This window comes from Mercenaria mercenaria, chromosome 6 (genome assembly GCF_021730395.1).
Source record: "Mercenaria mercenaria strain notata chromosome 6, MADL_Memer_1, whole genome shotgun sequence".
Taxonomy (NCBI): Eukaryota; Metazoa; Mollusca; class Bivalvia; order Venerida; family Veneridae; genus Mercenaria; species Mercenaria mercenaria.
The window spans coordinates 60,017,751-60,044,364 of record NC_069366.1 but is presented as its reverse complement, the minus strand read 5'-3'; the positions used below and the strand labels follow the sequence as shown (position 1 = coordinate 60,044,364).

General features: G+C 36.0%; 2 protein-coding genes across 2 annotated transcripts in view; one reads left to right on the top strand and one right to left on the bottom strand.

Annotated features, from left to right (window-relative positions):
* LOC123548765 (exosome complex exonuclease RRP44-like) overlaps window positions 1-26,019 on the bottom strand; it is a 74,319-nt gene extending 48,300 nt beyond the window's left edge. The window contains exons 1-3 of the mRNA XM_053546053.1: window positions 25,706-26,019; window positions 20,925-20,987; window positions 19,959-20,053 (exon numbers count right to left, since the gene is read on the bottom strand). Coding sequence (XP_053402028.1) covers window positions 19,959-20,053; window positions 20,925-20,987; window positions 25,706-25,930 — 383 coding nt within the window. The 5' untranslated portion in view covers window positions 25,931-26,019. The remainder of the gene's footprint in view (window positions 1-19,958; window positions 20,054-20,924; window positions 20,988-25,705) is intronic.
* On the top strand, window positions 2,159-4,928 carry LOC128557779 (uncharacterized). The gene is made up of 2 exons (XM_053546054.1): window positions 2,159-2,318; window positions 2,626-4,928. Exon 2 carries the CDS (start codon window positions 2,627-2,629, stop codon window positions 4,766-4,768), a length of 2,142 nt encoding a protein of 713 aa, XP_053402029.1. The 5' UTR covers window positions 2,159-2,318; window position 2,626; the 3' UTR covers window positions 4,769-4,928.
* Window positions 26,020-26,614: the final 595 nt, after the last annotated feature.

Sequence of the window (26,614 nt, the reverse complement as noted above, 5' to 3'; positions counted from 1 at the left end):
ATAGAAAATAAAGCATGCATTGAAAACACTTGTTGTCATACCAGTTGCGTACTGTCTAACCTGAGCTAGTGGATACCTGTAAATAGCATGACCATGCATAAAATGGTCACCTGGTGTTACAGTTGGAATTCTCTATATGACCCTTTATATAGTGGATCATGTCTTATATGGTCAGTAGAAACTATAATAGTGGATTGATGTTAAGACTATCAGTCATGCTAGCTAGCAAATTCTATGGGGCCATATTTTCAGCAAATCAAAATAACACAAACAAATTCAGGCAGGTCATTCAGTCCAGCAATGCCTTAAAACCTGTTGGATAAAAAAAACAAAACAACGAGAGCACCGCCTTGTGGGTGAAGACGCTCATCTGATATTTTTTTTGCCTCTGTGTAATAGAAATATTGTCCTAGCTTTTAATGGGGAATAACTGCTCTAAGTTTTAAAGCAATAGCTTTCACAGTTAAGGAGAAAAGTTGACCTAAATGCAAAACTTAACCAAGAAATCCGATATTTTCAAAGTCAGAAAGGGGCTCAAATTCTTGCAAAATGCAGGATAGAGTTATGTTTCTTGCTATACAATGTCAGCTTATGATGGTTAACAAGTGTTGCAAGTTTCAAATCAATAGCTTTGATTGTTTAGGAGAAAAGCTGACCTAAACACAACACTTAACCAAGAAATCTGATTTTCTCCAAGTCCAAATGGGGCCATAATTCTTGCAAAAAGCATGGTAGAGTTATGTTCTTCCTGTACAGCGTCAACTTACGATGGTGGATAAGTATTGCAAGTTTCAAAGCAATAGCTTTGATAGTATAGGAGAAAAGCTGACCTAAACACAAAACTTAACCAAGAAATCTGATTTTCTCACAAAACTTAACCAAGAAATCTGATTTTCTAAGTCAAAAAAGTCTGAAATTTGGTTGAATGTCATCCATGAAACAGAACTGTGAAACTATTTTGAAATCAGTCCACCATGTCTGAGAAGATCTAACTTTAAATATGCCATAAAGCCATATACAGAAAACAAGCCCCACCTTGGATGAATTTGGTAGAGGATTATCCAAGGAACATTGCCATGAAATTACTTTGAAAATAGACTTTCTGATGACTGTTTGTTTGTTTTGGGTTAAACGCTATAATTTAATGGTGTTTCAGTTGTGTAACGGCTCCGCAAGTAATTGCCATCTTCCCCAAATGAATCCACATGGAAAACATATGCCTCACCCAGGGTTCGAACTCATGAACCCAATATCCATAGACCTGCATTCTTCTTACTGAGCTGAAGTTGGCTGTCAAGCTTTCTAGTGAGAATATTTTTTCATGTTTTCCTTTTGATTGCTGCAGCAACCAGAATTCTACATTCAATTTGGTGACCTAGACTGAAGAAATCCAAAAGAGGGTCAGCCAAGGAACATTTAAATTTGGTTGAAATTGACTAAGTGATTTAACAGACTGAAAATGTTCTTTTAAACTGTCGATGATGGACGTCCAAAGATCAATACCATCATTAATAGACAATTTGTAAAATTATTTAAAGTTAAAAAATCAACACTTCCTCTCTAGATACATCCCTGATTTTACAAGAATGATGTCAACATTGTTTTACAAAATGCCACATGAAAACACCTTACAGAATAATAAATAAAGTCCACAATAGGATAGCTGTACACAAGAAAAAAATACTTTAACAGACATGAAAGTCATGGCCACTAATTTGTTGATGAGGTATACCAAGTTTCATTTCAGCTGGACAGAAACTGCTGAAGGAGCTAAGTAAACAATCAACAAACGTAGATGCAACATTTTTATGTCTTTAAATAAGCCATGGCTCCAAAAATATTAACAGAACATGAAAGTCGAAGTAACAAGTGCTTGCCAACATTACCGGTATACTGATGATATATAACAGTATACTAAGTTTAACTTTAATTGGTTTGAAACGGTTGAGATAACCTGCTAAAAGGACATTACAATTATGCCTAAAGGTGGCAGACAAATGACTGTTGACATCAAGCCTTTTATCAAATAATCACATGAAACTACAGAGCTTTAAACAGAAGCACTCTGTCGGTCCTCATTATTATTATATACACAATCATGGTGACAGTAAGGGGAATAATGAGCAGTTGCTCTTATCTTACTAACTGAATGGATTACCTCCCTTTGTTCATCCAAACCAAAAGTGGAAGTAAATTTGATTAAATTTCAAAAAAAAATAAAAGAGAAAATAGATTGGAAATATTTTTTATTTTATGTCATTTATGGCAGAGAATTAGACAATAAACACAATCACACTTCACAAGAAAATTTTTTCAAGGTGAGTAAAGGCAGGCATTTTGTTTTTACATTTTTAAAGTATTTAATCTTAGACTATATCTTTATGGAAACTGCTTAAATGGAAAATTTTATTTTGTTAAAAAAAACCCAAAAAACTTCTTGTCCTATAACAGGTGTAATTCATAATACAGTATCACAAATAGAAATATTTAGAAAATAAATGGAAATATTTTATATCATTGGTTCCTTTCCTCTACTATTTTAATTTAAAATTCAGATCTTAAAATAAACAACTGGAATATGATACAAATTCAGTTTATAAATATTTTGCTGTTTTACATTTCCAGAATGTCTCGAGATCCTGATTATTACCAGACTGTATCACTGAAACTCTCAGAGGTGCTCAATGATATTAGTGTCAATGAGAGAATGATTCTGAAGAGGAGGAGGATGTTCTTGTTGATGGAAACTATGGAAACTAGTACACAAAGTTTGCTGGGCAGTAACCATTCCATCTATCGTTTTGGTAGCCAGTCTGAAGGGTCTACAACATTAGGACTCAAGTCAGATGCTGATAGCCTTATAGCCTTCAAAAACTTAAATGTGATACAGGACTGGGGTGAGTGGCAACCTGGCAGACACAATCTACTGATGATACAGGATGAGACCACATCACCAGGTTACTGCCTACTACAATGTCTGAGGAATGATGAGCCTCTTCCTTTTTCTACTGCTTTACTTGATCATGAACCAAACAGATATCATGTTAGCAGAGGTAAAGTGCTGCTGAAGAACACATTATCGACAGATGCTGTCATAGCAGGAAATGTAATAAATGGTCCTGCTACATCAAGGCCAGGAAGCCCAGGTACTGCTGATCAAGATTTTGTTCAAGCATTCCACTGTAAATCATGGCCTGCAGAAGCCCAACCATGGTTATTACAACAAGGTATAGGAAGATGGCCTACCGAAGACATGCAGAGATATTGCAAGACTACAGGATGTTTTGTTGTACCAGTCAGCAGTAAAAATGGCCGGAATGAACAACTTGAATGGAGAATATCTACTTCCCAGGCTGAAAGATGTCTGATGTTCAGTTTAAACATCACACAATTAAGATGTTACATTCTGACGAAGATGATTCTTAAAACATTCATAAATCCTCAGTGTGATGGTGTACTTTCAAGCTTCATGTGTAAAACTGTTTTATTTCATTGTATACAAAATACACGTTCAAATAACTGGGTGCAGTCTAACTTACTTGCATGTTTGATGTGCTGTCTTACAGTATTGCAGAACTTTGTAAGACAAGAAAACTGTCCACATTTTATAATACCTGAAAACAACCTGATGGCCAGAAGAATGTCTCCTCATAACAAAGTCAGAGTTTTTGAAATCCTACAAAAAATCATACAAAGTAAGGGTCGTGCACTGCTGGAGATTCCCATTGATGACCTTGGTACAAGACTACAAGTGAAGGTGAATATGGGTGAAGTTTGTCAGTATCATGTAACTCCAGCCCAAATGCATGCTAAAATTTCATCACTGCTGCTACAAAATATTACGGCGACCATAAGTAAAAATCACAAGCGCCTTTTAGAATCAATGCATGACGGAAATGAAATGGTGTATGAGAGGTTATCAGACTTTACATTAACACTAACAAGAATGTATAGAGCAATGGGTTCTAACAGTTTGGAAATATCTGCCGTAAGACTTGTAGCACCTCTGCTTTCATCTTCCCTAGGGTCTGTGATAGCATCTCACAACATTTACACTACTCACAGTATATCACCAGAAGCACTGGGCTGCTTTTCAGTTGGTTTGAACTCAGATGTGTCATCTGGTGGATTGAAACTTGCATCAGCATTATATTGTGTAGGAGATATGGAAAGAGCAGTGTTTGTTCTGAGGAATACAGAAGAAAAGTATGATCTGAATACTGTTGAACCTGCATGTAACTGTAGTGATCATTCCTTGCTTTACCTAAGGCAAAGATTCATGCATAAATGTACCACTGGAAATGAAGAACTAATACAACATACTACAGCACTGTGTGTTAGATTTCTGCGGTGTGAAATTTGCTGTGTTCCTAAAGAGCTACAGTATGAAATGTTTAGGTCTACACAAGAGGACAGGCTTGAAAGGGATGAAATGGTTGACTACTGGCTGGATTGGGCAGTGGTAGATTCTCTCCCTTACCTCTACTTCTTACAGTATAGAACCTACGGAGCTCTTCAGAGAGTGGCAGACCAACAATATGCACTTGCAAACCTTGTCACTACCATTGATACAGAGCATAATCTAACTCACAGGGAAACAGCAATAAACTTACTAGGACAGTGTATGGAACAGGAAAACCGACATATTGATGCTTTACACTGCTACATGATATCTCTAAATATTCAAGCAAGAAACAATGCTGCAAACTTTCTTATCTGTAGACTTCTATATGAAGTAGTTAACAGGCAGGAAAATACATGGAACTAAACAGAGTACTGCAGAAAAAGTGAATACCTATATGAAGATGCTTGGACCTATAATACACACCATTAATATCTGTATATATAACATGTATTACATATCCTGTTTTAGAAATAGATAAAGTGAAGAACTAACTCCAGAAATATACTTTTTACTTCAAAACTAACATGTTTCGTCCACTGGACTTCATCAGAGTATAATAACAAAACAGTATGACGTCACAGGAAAGTACGACATCAAATGACGTTACCCATTTTGGCATAATATTCATCTATATAGAATTGGATCAAAAATAGATACTTATTCCCTGCAAAAATTGCAAAGCAAAAATAATATTAATACAGGCAAGGAAAACTAACTAATATGCAACAAGAGCTGTCACTAATGGTGACAAATGCCCCCGCAGCACTTTGACCTTTGACCTGGTGACCCCAAAGTCAGTAGGAGTGGTGTACTCAATAAGTACTATCAGCATGTGAAGTTTGAAGGTCCTGAATGAAGTGGTTTGCATGTAAAGTGCCTTCATGCAAAAAGTTAACGTTGGCCCCTGTGACCTTGACCTTTGACCTGGTGACCCCCTGGTGTACTGAATAAGTACTATCAGCATGTGAAGTTTGAAGGTCCTGGGTGCAGTGGTTCGTGAGTAAAGTGCCTTCATGCAAAAAGTTAACTTTGACTTTTGACTTTGACTTTTGACCTGGTGACCCCAAAGTCAGTAGGGGTGGTGTACTCAGTAAGTACTATGAGCATGTGAAGTTTGAAGGTCCTAGGTGCAGTGGTTTGCGAGTAAAGTGCCTTCATGCAGAAAGTTAACATTGGCCCCTGTGACCTTGACCTTTGACCCGGTGACCCCAAAGTCAGTAGGGGTGGTGTACTCAATAAGTACTATCAGCATGTGAAGTTTGAAGATCCTGGGTGCAGTGGTTCGCAAATAAAGTGCCTTCATGCAAAAAGTTAATTTTGGCCCCTGTGACCTTGACCTTTAACCTGGTGATCCCAAAGTCAGTAGGGGTGGTGTATTCAATAAGTACTATCAGCATGTGAAGTTTGAAGGTCCTGGGTGCAGTGGTTCGCGAGTAAAGTGCCTTCATGCAAAAAGTTAACGTTGGCCTCTGTGACCTTGACCTTTGACCTGGTGACCCCAAAGTCAGTAGGGGTGGTGTACTCAATAAGTACTATCAGCATGTGAAGTTTGAAGGTCCTGGGTGCAGTGGTTCGCAAGTAAAGTGCCTTCATGCAAAAAGTTAACGTTGGCCCCTGTGACCTTGACCTTTGACCTGGTGACCCCAAAGTCAGTAGGGGTGGTGTACTTAATAAGTACTATCAGCACGTGAAGTTTGAAGGTCCTGAGTGCAGTGGTTCGCGAGTAAAGTGCCTTCATGCAAAAAGTTAACGTTGTGACTAACGAACGAACGAACGAACTAACGGATGGACAGTTGAAAACTAATATGCCTCCCTTTGGGGGCATAAAAATACATTAGGAAGAATCTGTGTGATAAAATGAAAGACTAAAATAATATTTTAGCATTCATGCCATGAGGCCAGGCTGTATTCAATGTATGAATCCAACGAGTCTCTTTCAAGAGCCTAAACCAGTCATTTTTTACCAAGTCGATTGGCATGAAAGAAAAATCACTAACAGAGTGATTTTCAGAATTGAAATGTTAAGATACATTTGTAGGAGTATCAGGAAAATGTCTAATATCAAATTTATGGCTGTTCATTCTTTGTGAACATTTCTGATGTGTTTGTCCCACATATTGTAACTTACACTTTTTGCATGTGATTAAATAGATAACATTTTCAGACATGCAGTTAAGATTTTGTTTAACATCGTAAGTTTTCAAAGTTTGAGAGCTTGTAAACTGTGCAGATTCAGTGATATTAGCGCAATGAGAACACCGTGTTCTATTACATTTAAGAACACCACCATTTACATCCGAAGACATCAGGCTACTGTGAACCAAGATATCACTGAGATTTGTAGGTCACTTGTAAGCAATAATTGGTTTGCATTTAACCAGGTTTCGTACACTGCTTTTCTCAGACAGTTCAAAACGCCCCCAATGTTTATTAAGGATCTGACCAATGTTTGGTAGGGATGGGTTGTATACGCAAACAAAGGGGATAATATAATCTGTGTTCTGCCTGTGAATGGTAATGGCTTCTTCGGTTGACAATGCTGATGCATCATCAAGGATATGACTTGGATAATTACGATTTTGGAAATACGTTCGCAATTTCTCCAATTCATTTGTGAACAAATCCTGATTAGAAGTGAGACGCCTGTATCACTTAGCTTGGCTATACGGGATCCCTTTCTTGCATGAAAGAGGGTGACAGGATGAGAATTCAATGTACTGATGTGTATTGGTTGCTTTTTAATGAACAGAAAAATCAAAATTACCATCTACTGTAAAAAATTCTACCAATATTAACATCATGAATGTATCTCTCTGTATCTCTTGAATAACTGTGGGTGAATTTTTATCCTGTTTTAGCAAACTCCACAGGACCAGCAAAATCTAGAGAACCTTATAAACGTATAGTGAACAAATTTCTTAGAACATGATTTTTATATTCAACAGTTATGTAACAAACTGAATGATTGTGCATTAAATTTCGTCCAGAATGTACAGTTCAAAATGCATTCAGAGACCACCCAAGTGAAGGATAAACAAGAGCTGTTTGTAAGACAGCCAAGCTCGACTATTCGAAATATTGTCACAGAAGCAGGAAATTATTACCCAAAATGTTAAATATCAAAAGAGTTTTAAGTTCGAAACGTGACATAATTTGACCAAAATGCATATCAGTGTTACAGGACTAGTTTTATAACTCCGAAGAAACATGTTAAGTTTCAATTCCATATCTGCATTAGTTTTGGAGATAGTAACTTGCATGTAAAACTTTAACCAGAATTTTCTAAGTCCAAAAGGGGGCATAATTTGCTCAAAATACATGTTAAGAGTTTTGGAATTTGACCCTGAGGTTGGTAACTGACCTAGAAAAAGAATAAATAAGTTTCAAAGCTATATGCCTTTTGGTAATAGCTGTATGTACTTGCACGCAAAACTTTAACCAGGATTTTCTAGGTCCAAAAGGGGGCATAATTTGCCCAAAATACATGTCAGAGTTATGGGACTTAATTCTATCAACCAGTTTTATAACCCTGAAAACACAGGTGAAGTTTCAATTTAATATCTGCATTAGTTTTTGAGATAGTTACTTGCATGTAAAACTTTAACCAGGATTTTCTAAGTCCAAAAGGGGGCATAAATTTGCTCAAAATACATGTCAGAGATATGGGACTTGACCCACTGAGGTAGGTAATTGATCTAGAAAAAGAAAAAATAACTTTCAAATCTATATGCCTTTTATAATAGCTGTATGTACTTGCACACAAAACTTTAACCAGAATTTTCTAAGTCCAAAAGGGGGCATAATTTGGCTAAAATACATGCCAGAGTTATGGGACTTGACCCAGTGAGATAGGTAATTGATCTAGAAAAAGAAAAAAAAGTTTCAAATCTATATGCCTTTTAGTAATAGCTGTATGTACTTGCACACAAAACTATAACCAAAATTTTCTAAGTCCAAAAGGGGGCATAATTTGGCCAAAATGAAAGTCAGAGTTATGGGACTTGGTGCTATCAATTAGTTTTATAACCCCGAAGACACATGTGAAGTTTCAATTCAATATCTGCATTAGTTTTGGAGATAGAAACTTGCATGTAAAACTTTAACCAGAATTTTCTAAGTCCAAAAGGGGGCATAATTTGCTCAAAATACATGTTAGAGTTATGGAACTTGACCCAGTGAGGTTGGTAATTGACCTAAAAAAAGAATAAATAAGTTTCAAAGCTATATGCCTTTAAATGATAGCTGTATGTACTTGCATGCAAAAACTTAACCAGGCTGTGACGCCGACGCCGACACCGACGCCGACACCAGGGTGAGTAGAATAGCTAGATGAGCTAAAAATGGTCTCTGAACACAAATGGTCTCTAATTACAACATAATCTGGTGTTTAACAACATGAAAGGAACTGATCAAGTTGTCTCTTAATGCAAGTGGCCTTTTTATAGACATTGTCACTTTAACAAGTTGGACTATAGTTTACTTGGCTGAATTCAATCTGTATTTCTTGTAGTTTTGAACTATCTATGCATTAAAGTGAAGTATAAGACATATCTAACACAAGACATAGGTTGTATTGATTAACTGATTTTTTTTAAGTACACAAAGATGTACATAAATTACCCCTCTCTCTATTCTGCATCTATAAATTGAATAAATACATTTTATACAACAATTATTATCTTAAGGAATTCATTTGAAGATAATTTATCACAATTCTGTGAGTCTAACTTCAAGAAATCAATAATTTATGATATTTGATGATTTATTTCCATTATTTTTTTTTTTTTTTCAAAAGTGTCATTTATGAGTCCACATAGTATATCAATTACTTCGACAGCATAAGCTGCAGAAAAGTGCAGTACAATGGGTCCGTATAAAATGCCATGATAAGGGTTTATAGTTTATTTAAGTTAAAGAAATAAAATAGTTAAAAAGAACAAGAGCTGTCGGAGGACAGCAACGCTCGACTATTTAACAGCCTTGTCGCTTGAATGAATAAGAAAGTCGAAAAAGGGGCATAATTTAGTAAAAAAGTAAAATAGGGTTATGGAACCTGCATAGTGCTTATCAGCTCATGACAGTGGACAAGTGTATGAAGTTTCAATCCATTCCCATTAGTGGGTACTGAGATACCAGCTTACATATAAGAATTTAACCCAAAAACTCCTAAGTTCAAAAAGGGGCATAATTTTGTAAAATGCAAAGTTGAGTTATTGACCCTTTGCACTGCATGTCATATCATGACAGTGAACTAGTGTGTGAAGTTTCAATCCTTTCCCATTAGTGGATACTGAGATACCAGCTTACATACAAAAACTTAACCAAAAATTTCTATGCTGAAAAAGGGGCATAATTTTGTAAAAAAGCAAAATAAAGTTATGGGACCTGCTTTGTGCATGTCAGATCATGACAGTGAACAAGTGTGTGAAGTTTCAATCCATTCCCATTAGTGAGTACTGAGATACCAGCTTACATACAAAACCTTAACCAAAAAATTCTAAGTCGAAAAAGGGGCATAATTTTGTAAAAAAAACAAAAAAGAGTTATGGAACCTGTGCAATGTAAGTCAGTTTATCACAGTGAATCAGTGTGTGAAGTTTCAATCCATTCCCACAAGTGGTTGCTGAGATACCAGCTTACATACAAAAACTTAACCAAATCGGGACGCGGACGCCGACGCGGACGCGGATGCCGACGCATGGGCGAGTCCAATAGCTCTACTATTCTATGAATAGTCGAGCTAAAAATGCTTTTTTTCTCCATAATTCCGCCTGCAAGCTACTTTTTTAATCCCTGTTTTACAAGAAAATCCGTTTTAATGAGAGTAGAACACAAAACTGAACCACTTTTAGCCTTGCATCGTCTGCTCTATTATGACCATGTGACCATACCGGAAATGAACCGCACTTGGATAAAATTACGTGTGATGTAAACAAACGAAAATAGACTCACAAGAGCTGATATTTTAAATATATATTAAGAAATTCCCAGAGAAACGTGAAATACGCCGAGTGTTGGTATGAGCCGAGCATTGGTCTGCCCACTCTAATAATGTATCCATACATCAATGTATATGTATACCAAGAATATCAGACATGTATATACAATATTGTATACATATTACATATATACATGAATACATACATTACAAAGTATGTGACTCAGATGTATTATTTCAGCCATTCTGTTCTGTTCTGTATTAACCCTTTCCCTCCTTTGTAGGAGAACCACGCTGGTGCGTAATCCTTAATGAATTCCGGAATCCCTCCACCAACACATGATGACTCAAGTTCACAGATTCGCAGATTTCAATATGGGGACAGTATTACTTATAAATCAAAGTAAACTATGGCCAGTTAAGTGGTAAAGCTGAATAACTGCAGGCCTTTAAATTTCCCCACTAACTGAATAGTTTTTTCTAACATACCCAGTCTGCCCCTATTTTCAACTGGTTTTCTGTCTGTCTTGTAATTGTCTGTTGCGTATATATTCTTGTTTGTTGTAAGCGTTTTTTCTCCTCCTTACTTCCCCTATTGCCCCCTCATTTCCCCTTACATTTGCACGACTTTTTGCATCCCTTCCCCTTTACTTTGAGTTAGTTTTTGTGGCTACCCTTTATTCAGGCTAACGGAATCTTAAGACGGTATACAATTGTTTTTTCCTGCTTATATGGGTGTGATTGTGTGTCAGGGTTCCTGCTGTCATTTGCCAGTGGCGCCAAATGCGACAAAATATAAATTCTGGCGCTAAAAATCTTCAATTGGCGAATTTCATTGCCACCTACAAGATAATCGTCGATCTGATCTTCTAATCTTTCTCAAGGACGCAATAATGGATTATCCGATATTTTACACTACACGAAGACAATACACAATATCGATTTATACTTCGTGGCATAATTTAAAACTTTGCCGAGTCACTAGAGCGTTCCTCTACGCACAAACGATTATCAGTCAATCTGATTCGCCAAATTTAGCCCCGCATACTTACATGAAAGCAAATTAAATGAAATATTAGCTGCGTGCTTCGTCTAATGCACCACCTTTTTATGATGCAAAAAACGCGAGATAAATTTACAGGTTATTTTAATGACAATCTGATTCGCCGAAGTAATCGAGACCGAGAAAATACTGGCACATAGCGTGATCAAAAGATACACATATTCTCCAATCATAAATTTATAAATTTTGCACAAGCGTTGTTAAATAAATCTACGCGTTCAAGAATTTTTGAGATACAAATGAACTAAAGCAGTTCCTTCTGTTCTTTTACGTGCCCAAAGTAAAGCATTGATACATGGGGATAATTTTTAAAAGCTCAACCCGAGAGCTTCAAAACAAAGTGCTAATAATACCTGTAGGTGGTATTTTCACTATACATTAGATTGTATGAAAGGAAATAGAAATTTAGATATATATATAATGAAACTTAAACATTTTTAACAGCTTTTCAAAAGTTACAAAATAATATAAAACTGGAATGTGTCTGTAGGACACAGGGTGTGACCCCCCCCCCCACTGGTACATTTGTCACAAATAAGGAGAAATAATTCAAATGTTTGCAGTCTTAATGGGGTATAGCCTCAACAAACATTTTATGAAAAGGATTCTAGGCCATATACTTTTTGAGCTATGAGCATCACAAACAAAAAAATCTACTATTTTGGCTATTTCAAGAGCCATAACTTTGTAATAAATGGTAAGATTCTCAGGAAGAATGCCAAGTGTGCAAGGACACATCATGATAAAGATCCAAGCAAGGTTTCATAAATTTACATCAAACACTTTTTGAGCTAGACACATAATTAGGTGAAAATGTGCATTTTTTACTATTTCAGGGGCCATAACTTTAAAAATAGGAGGTGGAGCCAGCCAAAAATAAGAGGTGTGCCAGTTTATATCATGATAAAGACTTATGCAAGTTTTCAATCATTTATATTATATACTTTTTGAACTAGGTGCATCAAAAGGTGAAAATGTGCACTTTTGACTATTTCAGGGACCATAACTCTGAGAATAGGGTGCGGACAAAAATGAAAAATAGGAGGTGCGCAAGTTCATATCATGATTAAGACACATGCAAGGCTTCATGAATCTATATCAAACACGTTTAGAGCTTGGCGTGTCACACGGTGAAAATGTAAATTTTTGACTATTTCAGGGGCCATAACTCTGAAAATAGGGGGCGGAGCCAGACGAAAAATAGGAGGTGCGCAAGTTCATATCATGATAAAGACTCATGCAAGGTTTCATCAATTTATATCAAATACTTTTTGAACTAGGCACGTCACAAGGTGAAAATGTGCATTTTTGACTATTTCAGGGGCCATAACTCAGAAAATAGGAGGCGGAGCAAGACAAAAAATAGGAGGTGTGCAAGTTCATATCATGATTAAGACTCATGCAAGGTTTCACGAATCTATATCAAATACTTTTTGAGTTAGGCACGTCACAAGGTAAAAATGTGCATTTTTGACTATTTCAGGGGCCATAACTCTGAAAATTGGGGGAGGAGCCAGACGAAAAATAGGAGGTGCGCAAGTTCTTATCATGATAAATACTCGTGCAAGGTTTCATCAATTTATATCAAATACTTTTCAAGCTAGGCGCGTCACGAACTTCGTACGGACGGACGCACGGACAGACGGACGGACAAGACCAAATCTATATGCCCCCACCACTCATGGGGGGCCACAACAACACTGTTTTTAATTAATGACCTAAATAAATTTTGAAATAAAAAGTAAAAAGAATAAAGAGATAAATATTCATGTTTTAAAAACATCTATTTAGTGAAAATGACCATTAAAGGGAGATAATTAAAATTGGCAACCTATATAAAGGAATAATTTTATAGATTGAGCAATTACTTTTATTTAGAAAATGTTCTTGATAATGGTTGAGAAGATTAAAAACTATTTTTGATTCAATGTGATATCAGGATAGACTGGTTCAAGAGCAAATTGCATGGTTACTGTAAAGAATCAAATGAAAAAGAGATTGAAAAAGAAAATGGAATGTCGCCCATCACAGACTATTGACTCCAACTTGAGAGCCACTGGCGCAAACTTTTCCTGATTGGCGAATTTGTTGGCGCAAAGTGAAATTGACCGAGAGGAAACCCTGTGTGTCTTAGACCATGCCTTAATGTTTTCTATTTTAGTTGTGTGTGTTTGATTTTGGTACAGGAGTGTCTGCGCTTTTGTGGTTTACGTTGTAGTGTGACTGTTATTAAGGAACGTAGCATTCCCTTTGTAAATTCATACTTGTTCATCTTTTCCCCTTCAAATTCCTCCCAAACCATTTTACCACTTCCTCCCCCTCCAACTATATTTCACATAAATTAATATGTACTTATTAAATCTTTGAAGCAACCTGTCTGTAATATTTTTCCATTACAGCTTCTTTTTTTTTGTTGTAGCCTGCCTGCTTAGCTCAGTAGGTAAAAGCGTTGGTCTACAGATCGTGGGGTCACGAGTTCGATACTCGGGCAGGACATATGTTCTCCGTGACTATTTGATAAGCGACATTGTGTCTGAAATCATTAGTCCTCCACCTCTGATTCATGTGGGGAAGTGGGCAGTTACTTGCGGAGAACAGGTTTGTACTGGTACAGAATCCAGCTATGTTAACTGCCCGCCGTTACATGACTGAAATACTGTTGAAAAACGGTGTTAAACCCAAAACAAACAAACAAACCTTTTTGTTGTGGGCCTACTTTGCAAATGTGTGGCTCTGAGGCTGTGTTTTAGGTGCTCTGTGCTTCCGAGAAATCTGCTTTAACCTATTATCTTTTGATACATTTAAGCAATATAATAACCTCCTACAGTCTTTGGAGTTCAGACAGATTACTGTTCTTCTTTATTTCTTTATTAAATCCCTCAACAAAGGCCAACTATTTATAAATTAATTTGCTGAGTTTTTAGCTTAGAGTTCAGACGGTTAAAGTTAATTTAGTTTTTTCAATATCTACCATAATTTAACCCTAACAGAGTCAAGTATAGGACACTCTAACACAAAATGTTTCCACACAGGACCAACAAAGTTGACAAGTTTCATCAATGTTATATTGGCTAAAACTTTTATGGTTAGTCTGTAGCAGGTATGTCCCTGTTGTTAGCCAGAGTTAAACTGACTGCCTCTCTACTTCTCTTGCAATGAATTTATTGCTGTATACGAGATGAACTTTTCCCAGAGTATAGGGGTCATTTTCGCAGTAAAAGAGTGACAGGTAAAAGAGAGATAACTGCATTCATCTTCTCAGCCCAATGTTTATAAACATTCCTGTGTACTTCCTTTTCCAACCAAACTTTCAAACTTTGTAGCCAAGTTCTCTAACTGTTTTTCAATGGTACCAAGATCGTATTTCCACAACAATTTACAAGTCTCTGTTAACCAGCTCTTACTTTCAATGGATTTGACAGCACAGTCTGTACAAAAGTTGCCTTTCCATACTGCACTCACTCACTAACAAGATTATTAAAGAACATCAATATTTTGATATCAATTTGTGCTTGAAATGGCAGGATTCCTGTGATAAGACACACAGCTTAGTCTGCAGCACTGTTTGGCAGCTTATGGAATTGTCTTTGAAACTTTTCCATCATTTCAGTAAGAGAACTTGTTGGCTGGATCAGCCTAAAACTGTAGTGGTATAACATACGTCTGGTATAGGTGTACAACAGTTGTTATGTCAAGACCTTTGTGACCTTGTAATCCTGTATGCTACACGTCAAGCTTTTTTGATGTTTTCTTCTACATTTAGTTTCTGGTTGATGACTCTGGATTCAGTCCTAGTTATTCCCGAGATGGATAGATTTAGTAACTGAGGGAATTTCTCTGTTGTAAAGCAACAGAATTGTCACATTACAAGTGATAATGGTGGAGGACAAATCACAGTTCTTCAAGAGTCCCTTCTGACATAATTAGTCTGCATGGCTGGGCAACTTGGTAGAACTGCTGATCTTACTAAGTTTATATCAAAGCTTTAGAACACTTTAATTAAAACAATTTTGAAAGCGGATTTAATCTTGATAAAAACGTTGCCCCATCAAGTACCGTATAGCTGGTTATTTCTACGAGGGGAATATTTCTGTGTTTCTGCGGTCTCTCGGAAAAATCGCAAAAATATTTCCAGCAGAATATTCATCCAGCAAAAATTCAAAACACAAAAAATCTGCAGTGTTTTCATCAACGTTGTTTCACGATATGTTACCCACAGTAATCCGAACTTCACAATGGCATGGTCTAATTATTTGAAATTACCGTCATCATCTAACAATTACTGAAAATGATATACAACATGTAATTAGGTGTGATGGTCAATCAAAGTCCTAACTGTTAATCCCTTAGAAAACGGTTTTTTTTTTTTGTTTGTCTGATTTTTTTTGGTGAATGTAAAAAACTGAGTGAATTTCTCTTGAGTTGTTCTTATCAATCCCTTATGAACATCTTCCAAACTAAACCTGAATAACCATTATACTTGTGTAACCGTTATGCCGATATACCGTAGTTTGCAGTTCTAGTGTGTACAGTTGTTGTTGGACTTATATTTGTTCAATTCACATGTTATTATATCCTACAATGCGTTCATTAAAAGCAAAGCTACTTACAGTCCGTGTCTGATAACTTCGGAGTGACGTCGCGTTTATTTATGTTTTCTGGACTTATAAAACTAACAAAATAGGTAAAGCAGCCTACATAAACAATGATACAGGGTATATTTTATTGCAACACGTCTGTTAGTCCCGGTAGCTCAGTGGTAAGCACTGATGTTTGAAATGTCAAATTTTGCGGGCCGTAGGTTCGAATCCAGGGAAGTGTTTTGGTTATAACACACTAAATAGTTGTTCTTCTTTATTTTATATAAAACTGATCTAATTCCAATGACCCCAGAACACATCATGACCCATTTTAACTGTCTGTAACCTACATTTTCTTGAAGAATATTGTCAGTACTAACTAAAAAGAAAAAGAAAAGTGGGGGTCATGTTTGACGCAAGAAAAATAATTTCAGTCAAACACACAAACTGCAATATCAGCTAAAAAATTAGACCCCAAATTATACTGGTGGTGTATGATCTAAGTTTCCATGAAAAATTTTGTAATGTTATTTCATTATGAAAATGCTACCTACATGTCAAGCATAGATCTGTCATTGATTTTAGCAAAAAAAAAAAATTGCATAGAAAATAAGGAAAAATGCTCCACAGAGCAAAAAAACTGAGCACTATTTGCATCCGCCATTATGCGACTACCATTTTTTTTCGTTTTAGTGTCTGTATGCTTTTTTTCTAGTTTCTCTTTCAAGGTAACCCTATAGTCATTCAGTTTTTCCTGGAATATATTAATATATTTAGATAGAGATATTATTACATTAATTCCTGTTTAAAGGTGACCAGCCATCAGCTCTGTGTAAACACATCGTATTATGAATGCATAGTCACGAAAACACTCCGAAATTTCGTGCAGGTTAAATTCCTCTCTGGTATATTGTCATTATTAGTGCAGTCAACATGTCCGAGTCGTCCACGTCTGTTGTTGCAAAGAGAAACATTGTTCAGGATAAGAATGATGTTAAATGCATACTACAAAATAATCTGAAGGTTATTTCAAGCATCATCATTTTTCCATATTTCAGTTCCTTATTGTATACCGTAGTACTGTATTACTGCATTTTGAATATGTTCAATTGTATTTGAAAAAAATGTAATTAAAACATAAATAAAAACAAAGATTTAAAACAAGTATAAATCTTGGTGGGATTCGAACCAACACAACAATGGAAATAAAAACAAGAGGACCATGATGGTCCTGAATCGCTCACCTGTCCCAACATGACCAAGTTTTGAACTGAGTATGACGTCGTTTTTTTTCTATTATTTGACATAGTGACCTAGTTTTTGAGCTCATGTGACCCAGTTTTGAATCTGACCTAGATATCATCAAGATGAACATTCAGACCAACTTTCATACAGATCCCATGAAAAATATTGCCTCTAGAGAGGTCACAACGTTTTTTTCATTATTTGACCTGCTGACCTAGTTATTGATGGCATGTGACCCAGTTTCAAACTTGATCTAGATATCATCAAAGTAAACATTCTGACCAACTTTCATGAAGATCCATTCAAAAGTATGGCCTCTAGAGAGGTCACAAGGTTTTTCTATTTTTAGACCTAATGACCTAGTTTTTGACCACAGCTGACCCAGTTTCGAAACTGACCTAGATATCATCAAGATGAACATTCAGACCAACTTTTATGCAGATCCCATGAAAAATATGGCCTCTAGAGAGGTCACAAGGTTTTTCTATTATTTGACCTACAGACCTAGTTTTTGATGGCACATAACCCAGTTTCGAACTTGACCTAGATATCATCAAGGTGAACATTCTGACTAATTTTCATGAAGATCTTGTGAAAAATATGGCTTCTAGAGAGGTCACAAGGTTTTTCTATTTTTAGACCTACTGACCTAGTTTTTAATCACAGTTGACCCAGTTTCGAACTTGGCCTAGATATCATCAAGATGAACATTCAGACCAACCTTCATACAGATCCCATGAAAAATATGGCCTCTAGAGAGGTCACAAGGTTTTTTCATTATTTGACCTACTGACCTAGTTATTGATGGCACGTGAACCAGTTTCGAACTTGACCTAGATATCATCAAGGTGAACATTCTGACCAATTTTCATGAAGATCCATTCAAAAGTATGACCTCTAGAGAGGTCACAAGGTTTTTCTATTTTTAGACCTAATGACCTAGTTTTTGACCGCAGCTGACCCAGTTTCGAACTTGATCTAGATATCATCAAGATGAACATTCAGACCAACTTTCATATAGATCCCATGAAAAATATGGCCTCTAGAGAGGTCACAAGGTTTTTCTATTATTTGACCTACTGACCTAGATTTTGAAGGCACGTGACCCAGTTTCGAACTTGACCTAGATATTATCAAGGTGAACATTCTGACCAATTTTCATGAAGATCTTGTGAAAAATACGGCCTCTAGAGAGGTCACAAGGTTTTTCTATTATTTGACCTACTGACCTAGTTTTTGAAGGCACGTGACCCAGTTTCGAACTTGACATAGATATCATCAAGGTGAACATTCTGACTAATTTTCATGAAGATCTTGTGAAAAATATGGCCTCTAGAGAGGTCGCAAGGTTTTTCTATTTTTAGACCTACTGACCTAGTTTTTGACCGCACGTGACCCAGTTTCGAACTTGACCTAGATATCATCAAGATGAACATTCTGACCAATTTTCATAAAGATCCCATGAAAAATGTGACCTCTAGAGAGGTCACAAGCAAAAGTTTACGCACGGACGCACGCACGGACGACGGACGCTGCGCGATCACAAAAGCTCACACTGTCACTTTGTGACATGTGAGCTAAAAATCTATGGCCGGTACTAATCTTCTACTTCAGGGTACGCGTTCTAGTTAGTAGTATTATATAAAAGTGTGTACTTAAATGATGATAATTATGGATTACCCTCCTGACTTGGACTCGTCCAAATAGTCACCCCAAAGTTATCAGAAACAGACTGTAACAGCAGTTACTGGTAATTTAATTTATTGTTTTCATACGCTCTCGTTCTCACGACGTCCGGTCATGCGGGGAAAAACCTCCTGCTTGGTATCAAAAACGCAGAAATTTCACTTCCTTTTATGTGAAAACGCAGAAATTAAACACGCAGAAATTACTTTCACCATTTTGGGACCAAAACGCATAATTTTTTGACCGCGGAAATAACCTGCTATACGATAAAGAGAAAAGATAAAAATCTAGTTTTATGGAATAAATCCATTGACAACATGCTTCTTAATCCATAATCATCTGAAAAGTTTGGTATTCAATAAGTAATCTTGTCGCCATTATCTTCTTCATAGTGGGTATAATGTAGAAACATCAAGGGCCATTACTGCAATTTTAGTGAAGCAATCCCCAGATTTTTGAAGATATCCAAGACTTTCTGACCTTTGCTGTTACTATTAAGAAGAGACTGCTACAGAAATATGGTCTTAAATAATCTACATTTCTGAATAATTCTAGAGCAATAAATCTTACCCATCATAAAACCGGCAGGAGATCTTGAGGTCATTTATATTCTGTGTAAGTTTTACAGATTTTATTATGAAAAACACCCAAGAATGAAGTCTAAAATGTGTTTAAAAAATAGATGAAGGACATATAAGACTTGATCCCGAATTAATGTATCAGCATTCATGGAGCTAATTCAGCATTGTACCATTATAAAAACTATAATACCAAGATGATATAACGACAAACATTCTTCAATAAGGTAAAATGAGGTATAAAATGTGCCCATAAGTATGAAAACAAGATTTTCAAAAGTGACCAACTGACTTTGTTTATGAACCTGTTAATTTTAAAATGAATTTTATAAATAAATGACTCTTTACATAGATTAAACCATTAACAGTAATCCTGTTTAGGATAATGGACAAAGGTTTATCATAAAAGCTCACTTTGAAAGTGCTCAGGTGAGCTATAATTCTACTACTAGTCAAAACTTACTTGTTGAATTCATTTGCAAATGAATAAAAATGTTTGCCAGGGTTGGCCAAGACTTCTTTCAATCTTTTATATGCTGGTGCACTACGGTGTCTCACCTAGAATGGACAGACAATGAACTGACATTATGTTATGAGTAAAGTCTGAAATTTCTCTCTACATTTGTATATAAACAATTGGCTTCTAAGTCAAGAACCATCTTGAATATTTTTTTGGCGGGTTTAATGTCGCACCTACACAATTATAGGTCATATGGTGACTTCCAGCTTTGATGGTGGATGAAGACCCCAGGTGCCCCTCTGTGCATTATTTCGTCACGAGGGAGCACCTGGGTAGAAACACGACCTTTCGTAAGCCAGCTGGATGGCTTCCTCGCATGGAGAATTAAACGCACCGAGTGAGGCTCGAACCCACATCAATGAGTAGTAAGTGATTTGAAGTCAGTGACCTTCACCACTTGACCAAGGATGTCCCTGCATCTTGAATATCTAGTAGCAAATTCTTGCATAACAGTTTATGGCCCACACAGACTTACTTTCAGGACAAATGGGGGCCATTATCAAATGTTTTTTTTTCTTTATACAGTTGGTGACTTTTACAGTTTTTTTGGGTTTTTTGTTAAAAAAATGTCTTTCAAATAATGCAGTTTTCCCCTGAAATAGACTTTAAATAAGATTTTGATATCCCTTAGCCCAAAATGCCAAACTAATTTTTCTCCAAATGACAGATGCAGACCCCTAAACCTCCGTGCAAAACAAACCCAGATTGCTAAACTAAACACCTCAAGATTTTTCTGTCATAAGAACAGTAAAAGCACATTTTTTTTAAGTAATGTGCATGATCAGATCATTACACACCTGAAAATATATGAACCATTATCTTTAAACATACTTTCGGAGACTTCATCTATTTTTCATTTTTATATGATTTAAATTTTCACTCAGTTTACAATAGAACTAAATATATTACCTCTTCAACAACTGTCTGAAGAATGATGACATTCTGTAATGCTGTATCCTCAAGCACATCAATCTATAATAAACACATTTTTAGTAACTGAAATCATTATTAATTTTTACAAAGATTCAGTCATTGGTTGAATCTATCACTAGTACATACATGTATTTATGAAATTATCAACATTAAGTTGCATTCAATACTACTGGTACTTAAAATTTTAATGATGGAAACTTCAAATTTTTAAGAAAATATTTCTTAAAGCAGAAGCTGAAAATTGGGCAACAAAAAATTCCTCCAAGGATAGAATTAGACTTGTATAAAATTATTTAACTTTGTCTATTAGCCCAAAATGGCCATTTCAATGGAATATGAAATTGTGGTTTTCATTTTATCAAGATAAAGCGTTATTCTTAGAATGGGAATAGTTCTTGTTAACTTGGGATTTAAATTTTGTGGATTCACACAACAATGAAATATACATGTTACATGTATAGTGATTTCACAGCCTAACTTTATACTGGACTTTTTCAATATAATGTATGACAATTTTTTTTTTACTTTTTATTACAGTGAGATACAGAAGACATGTCAGAATGAGATGTTACTCACATACTCAAGCGAAATAAATATTTCATTTTAAATAATTAATTACTGTACATAGCCTGTAAAAGCAATCGTGCTATCTGATTAGATCAGATACAGATATTAAATGCCATGACTACGAGGTACAATGGTGATGACATGACAGTATTATAACACTATGGTGCTCAAGCTAAGGCACAATGACAAAAACTTGGCATCAAGATGGAAATAGATGACAAGGACAGAGATTAGTTGTAGTCTTCAATGTTGTACCATTGTGCTGTACCTGCTTGACAATGATGTCAAGAGACCCCTAATGGCCCTATTGAGACATTGTGTCACAGCATTACACATGCTCCTGCTGTAAAGACTATGAATCAATTATGTCTACCATTACTTATTTTCATTTTCCCATATATCAGACAATAAGGTGATAATTCTGACAGTCTAAAGATTATTGTGCCATGTAACAACAAGTCCATGCAATGTCATGGCAGTACAACAGCATGATGGTGATTTAGAAAAGATATGATAAAATACTGTTATAGCATAGCTATATATCACCATAAATAGACTGTCATGTTATCATTATCACTAAGCTTATACCTTAAATTTATTTCACCCATGCAAAATGCACAGGTACCCTGGGGCTGAACATATAGCCATCATGCCGACTACCCACCGTGATTTGAGGTTATTTCTCATATGTTTATGGTTACCAAATAACCCATAGCTTTTGATATAAATGCTTCTTTAAAATATTCAGATTTTGCTTACGATATCAACAAGAGCTGTCGGATGACAGCGCGCTCGACTATTTGAAGAATTGATTGAAGAATGGGGTCAAAATATTTCCATAGATTTTCAGACAAAAGAAAAAAATGGATTAAACAAAAAATGTTCCTGTATTTGTGGATTTTGATTAGTCTTGCAGTAAATGGCAATGTGTGACCATGATGGCCAATATGTTAAGTTATATGTTAGGCAAAATATGGACTTGTATAAAAAATTTAACTAATTTCCAAGTCCAAAAAGGGTCATAATTACGTCAAAATAGTTGACAGAGTTATGTACACTTGCCTACAGATGGAAATCATGTTGATATACTAGTGTTAAAAGTTTCAAAGCCACAGTTCAAATAGTTTTGACAAAAATTTCAAAGTCCAAAAAGGGCCATAATTCAGCCAAAATAGTTGTCAGAGTTATGTACTCTTGCCTACAGATGGAAATCATAATGATAAACAAGTGTTTAAAGTTTAAAAGCCATATGTCAAATAGTCTTGACAAAACATGGACATATACGAAAACAGAACCAATTTCCAAGTTCAAAAAGGGCCATAATTCAGCCAAAAAAATGACAGAGTTATGTACTCTTGCCTACTGATAGAGACTATAATACTAAACAAGATATAAAAGTTTCAAAGCCATATGTCAAACACTTTACACAAAATATAAACTGGTACGAAAAACTTAACCAAGATTTCTAAGTCAGAAGGGGCCATAATTCAGTCAAAATGCTTGATGGAGTTATGTACTCTTGCCTACAACTGCACATGGTGATGGTAAACAAGTGTTGAAAGTTTCAAAGCTTTATCTCAAAAGACTTTGTCAAAATGTAGACTGGTACGAAAAACTTAACCAAGATTTCTAAGTCAAAAAGGGGCAATAATTCAACCAAAATACTTGATGGAGTTATGTACTCTTGCCTACAACTGGACATGGTGATGGTAAACAAGTGTTGAAAGTTTCAAAGCTTTATCTCAAAAGACTTTGTCAAAATATGAACAGGTACGAAAAACTTAACCAAGATTTCTAAGTCAAAAGGGCCATAATTCAGTCAAAATGCTTGACAGAGTTATGTACTCTTGCCTATAACTGGACATGGTGATGGTAAACAAGTGTTGAAAGTTTCAAAGCTTTATCTCAAAAGACTTTGTCAAAATGTGGACTGGTACGAAAAACTTAACCAGGGTGTGACGCCGACGCCGACACCGACGCCGTGGTGAGTAGGATAGCTCTACTTATTCTTCGAATAGTCGAGCTAAAAATAGTATGGTGGCTCAATCTTACATCAATTTTTCAACCAACAGAAGTGGATCGAGCTTAGTCCAAATAATTGTACTCGAGAGTTGAATATCGTTAATATTTTTTGACTTGTCGATATCCGCCTCAGAGTACAAACCAGAAAAGGAAAAGAATGTGATAGCACTGTCCCCTTCTTTGCATAAATAACACCCAACGGAATCCGTTGGGCGGGAATTGTGTTATAATAAAGCGACAGATCAAACAAAGTGGTTCAGATCGCCTGTTTCTACTATAACACTGCCTGGTAAAAAGTACTTAAACCTATTTTAGCACATATATAAATAAAAGTCAAACATCAGCTGTTTTTATCATTTTATTTAGTGACAAATATGAAGAAAGGCTTCAATCTGTATAATCACTAGTATAAGTACAACAACAACAACAAGTATAAGTAAAACAAAGTTTTATTCAAAATACTAATTTTAGTATATCTGTATGACCCCCAAAATTTGGAAATGACCCCCAGATGTGAAACACTGGGGGTCACAATGACCCTCATTTTCAAAAGTCAAGGGAAAACACTGTTTGTTTACCGTAACTAAAACTGCACCTCCAATCACTTCCCCAACACATTACACAGATTCTTCTAGCGTAATTTAATGAAATATCATGAACAATACAAAACTGAATAAATATATAGAATCAATTATACATGCTTAGACGAAAAATACGTTTAACCTACGGCACTAGTGAAAAATCTGCGGCCATTATTTAAAGCATGGGTACCGCCGAATACACGTGGACTAGCCTTTCAAACTGCTTTGATATGAACTAATAATTTATTGAAAGAACTTTTAATTAAATTAAAACCAATAAATGCTGATTACAGCCATTGATTATAAACATATGCATACTACACAGACAATACGTTAGTAACCGGCCGCATTTTTTTTTCAAAGCCGACCGTGAGACTATTTTTTCGTCTAAAATCATTCTTTATAATAAAGAAGCAGTGATTTTTTTACTTTTTTTGGCAACAGCCCATGCCTTTTCAATTGGGAATTTTTAGCGCGATAAACTTCAAAATTGGGAAAAATGAACAAACCTTAATAAAGAAATCATTTTGAAAAGTTTTATTTTAAGGTAAATTTATTTCATTCAAATATGCACTGAGGTTGAACAGACAGGACAGACAGGTTATTTTCTGATGTCACAGGATCTGATAGCTCAGATAGCTTAGGGTCACCATGAGCTTCTGTTGATTTCTGAGGGTCATTTTGTGGGGACTCAGATTTCTTGGACAGATCACTTTGCTTTTCTGACGTTTGATTTGAATTTAATTTTTCTTTAACTTTACCAAAAGATGTTCGAATGACCGGAGTACCGATGACGTGTTTAAGTTTTATTTTTCTATTATAATATTTGGAATTATGCAACATTTTTCGCTAATTTAGCATGTTTAGGTAAGTTTCTAACAATTTTTTTTCGACTCATTTTGACGCATGAAAAAGCGTTTAGCGACCGTGATGAAAGTCATACTAAATGCCATACTATGCCGTGACCCGTTTTATGTAAACAACGCGTTTCGAGTTGGCAACAAAATTCTGCGAATAAGCCATAATTAGAGTCGGAATTTTTATGATTATTTGCATCGTTTTAGTTCAACTTTCACAAGAAATCAATCTAATTGGGAAAAATCATCTTGTTTTGGGGAATTTTTAAGCATTTTTTTGGAATTTTGACCATTTTTGTCAGTTGGGAAGACGCCGAATTTCGGAGTCAAATCGGCGCAAAAAAATCACTGAGAAGATTTGACAGTTTCGTGTTGTGTTGTGAAAGTGCATGGATGTAAATTTCACTTTGAGAGTGCGGACAGATCTTCAATATTTTCAGTAAGACAGTATGTTCAATTGGTGTGTAAAATAGGTTTCTTTGTCCGTTGTTGGTATTTCGTTATCGCTTCTCAGTCACTGCCCCCGTGAACTTGTAAAACCTTCCGCAAGATATTTTGCGGAATGCTCTAAAGGGAAATTTATAATTTCGATAAAACGTCGGACTATATGAAATGTCAAAATCGTAAAATGTTGAAGTCCGACGTTTATTTATAGAACTAGACTAGATCGAGCCTGGCTCGGCAGTAAACATGGTAAAACGGCCTGCGCTTGGAACAATAAAATTCTTACCTGATGGAGGACGACATTCGTGTCAGGAATAATGTAGTGTTCTTCTCTAAACTGCTGACTTGGGTTCCCTGGGTTATCTTCCAAAACTGGACCCTTTTCGTCATGTACACAAATGTCACAACATGCTGACCCACAGGCAATGTCATCTCGTAAATAATGTTCCCTAACAATCTTCAAAATGCTTCCCTTCTTTGTCTTCTTCAGAAACACTTTATTCGTGAGCATTTTTTGTTAATTAACTGGCTAAATATTTTTGTTTTTGTCCACACGTGAAATTTTGATCTGGGTAGTGCAATGCTTGGAATTTAGGTCGTAAACAAGTTGTGGACGAACACCTTAGTAAATCGGTATCATCTTCGCACTAACGTACGAATATTATCTAAAATCGTCATAGTCTTGACTGAAACACATCAACATCATAGGGACGCGATATTGAACGGGCAGACCGCATTTCAAAATGCATAACTGAAAGATATGCTGCAGATTCCATGTTTTTTTTAAAAATTATGTTGCTTACAGAACGAAACTTTGTCCAGTACTCCCGCTCCCCTTGGATATAGTGCCTACTTTTTAATTTGATCTTTTGGCAGTTTCTGTGATATGCGGGCTCCATAATCACAGATACCCTTTCTAAATTCCAGTTTGTTTAGTTCTGCCCATTTTGGGCACATCCATGATTTTATATGGGGACCATATGCCACTTTTCATGGAAAAGCAATCTGTGCATCATTGAAGGTCTTTGTGCACCCCAATATGGAAACATCTGCCGATGTCTCTAAATTACATTTTTTTTGATGTAGTCGTAGCAACACATGATAGGTTATATGGCGACTTTCCAGCTTTAATGGTGGAGGTGACCCTCCGTGCATTATTTCATCACGAACGGGCACCCGGGTAGAACCACCGACC

Excerpts from the sequence above, each read along its gene's own strand:
- LOC128557779 (XM_053546054.1), top strand. The coding sequence starts at position 2,627 with ATGTCTCGAGATCCTGATTATTACCAGACTGTATCACTGAAACTCTCA.